This window comes from Bombus vosnesenskii, unplaced genomic scaffold (assembly GCF_011952255.1).
Source record: "Bombus vosnesenskii isolate JDL3184/JDL3185 unplaced genomic scaffold, Bvos_JDL3184-5_v1.1 scf7180000013452, whole genome shotgun sequence".
Lineage (NCBI taxonomy): Eukaryota > Metazoa > Arthropoda > Insecta > Hymenoptera > Apidae > Bombus > Bombus vosnesenskii.
This window is the reverse complement of record NW_022883062.1, coordinates 8699-10275: the sequence shown is the minus strand read 5'-3', so window position 1 is coordinate 10275 and position 1577 is coordinate 8699. Positions and strand designations below refer to the sequence as shown.

General features: G+C 41.7%; 1 protein-coding gene across 1 annotated transcript; it reads right to left on the bottom strand.

Annotated features, from left to right (window-relative positions):
- Positions 1-384: 384 nt before the first annotated feature.
- Positions 385-1337, bottom strand: LOC117238342. Its single transcript, XM_033503198.1, has 2 exons — positions 472-1337; positions 385-439 (listed from the first exon to the last, which is right to left on the bottom strand). The coding sequence occupies exons 1-2, from the start codon at positions 1174-1176 to the stop codon at positions 428-430; spliced, it is 717 nt and encodes a 238-aa protein (XP_033359089.1). The 5' UTR covers positions 1177-1337; the 3' UTR covers positions 385-427.
- Positions 1338-1577: the final 240 nt, after the last annotated feature.

The following is a 1577-nucleotide window of genomic DNA, read 5'->3' as shown; positions in this document are numbered from 1 at the left end:
TTTGAGTCCAAACGGCATTCGATTATAATGGTAATGTCCTTGTGGTGTGCTAAATGCAGTGTACTTCTTTGATTTGGGATCCATAGGAATTTGGTGGAATCCCGAGGATAAGTCTAGGGCGGAAAAGAATTTTGCGTTTCCTAACTGCGATATTATGTCATCTATGTCGGGTAGTGGATATGCGTCTTGGTCCGTAAGTTCGTTAATTTTTCTGAAGTCAGTTACAATTCTCCATTTCTGTTTTCCCGAGGCGTCCTGTTTCTTTGGTACAACCCATACTGGGGAATTATATGGAGAGTCGGAAGGTTCTATAATGTTTTTCCTAAGCATTTCGTCCATCTGTCGCCTAATTTCTGTTTTGTGGCATTCAGGGGGTCTGTAGGATTTAGTGTTTATGATTTTGTTCTCTTTTAGGGTAATTGTATGTTTAGCAAGTGAAGTGCACGGTAAGAGTTCTGTTTCGAGATTGAAGACGTCCAAATAGTAAAGTAATATCTTTTCAATTGGTTCTCTGAGAGCCTTTTCTATATGTGAAAGTCTAACTAGATCTCTGAATGTAGAAATTTGATTGTAGGTGTTGGAATTTTCGATGCAATTAGTGATTTTTAAGTTGGACTCACCACCATTGATAAAGCATACTGGAGTCGGTTTTCCTTCTAGGTACACTGTCTTTGATATGGCTTGCCCAGGTGATATGGTCGTTGCCGGTTGTAACAAAATAGTATTATTATTTAGTTTTAATCTGTTGTTGGAAAGATTGAATTTAAACTGTCGTAATGCGGGGAAACCTAATATTCCATCTTCTATTAGCGGAAAATCATCATCTATTATATGAAAGTCTATCTTTTTGTCAAACAGATCTATAATGACGCGTTCGGAAGTTTCGAATTCAGAGTGTCCCATTGTGAATTTCTTCACAGGTACCGGTTCTGTTCTTGCTGTCCATTTTCGCTTGAGCAGGTTGATTCCTGCCCCTGAGTCGACAAGAAATGTTCGTTTCGGTTGTCCGGCTGGTCCAAGGAGCACTGTGGGTAGTTCTCCTGTAGTTGCATTGATCCTGATTCTTTCGTTTCCATCTGGACGAAGTTGATTGGGGGTGCTCGTTGTTGTAGGCCTGGTGTTCGAAAATTTGGACATTGGTTTGATCTGTGTCCAAAGCGTTTGCACTTGAAACATTGTACCTGGGCTCGTTCTTCTAACGGTGCTCGTCGAAAGGCCGTTTTAGGTTGTTGGGCGAAACCATTTTGAATCGCTCTGGGCGGTGTGGACGTGAAATTTGCTACTGGTCGTGGTCGATTATCGGGGCGAATGGTCCGTTCCTTACGGGTTCTGTGCTCATGAAAGTATTTTTCGATTTCAATGGCGCGTTTCTCGGCTTCAATAAAATTCTGCGGCGGAGTGGTCAGTAGTATTTGTCCTATTTCTAATTTTAATCCGCGAACAAAGTCCGTTATCGAGTCTTTCAAGATTCTGTCGCTCACGGCGCGTCTGTTCATTTCATCTGGGTATTCATTAGTAATGCTGTGCTGTAATTCATTGTAGGCTCGTCTAAACCGAGTAATATAGCTCTGTACGCC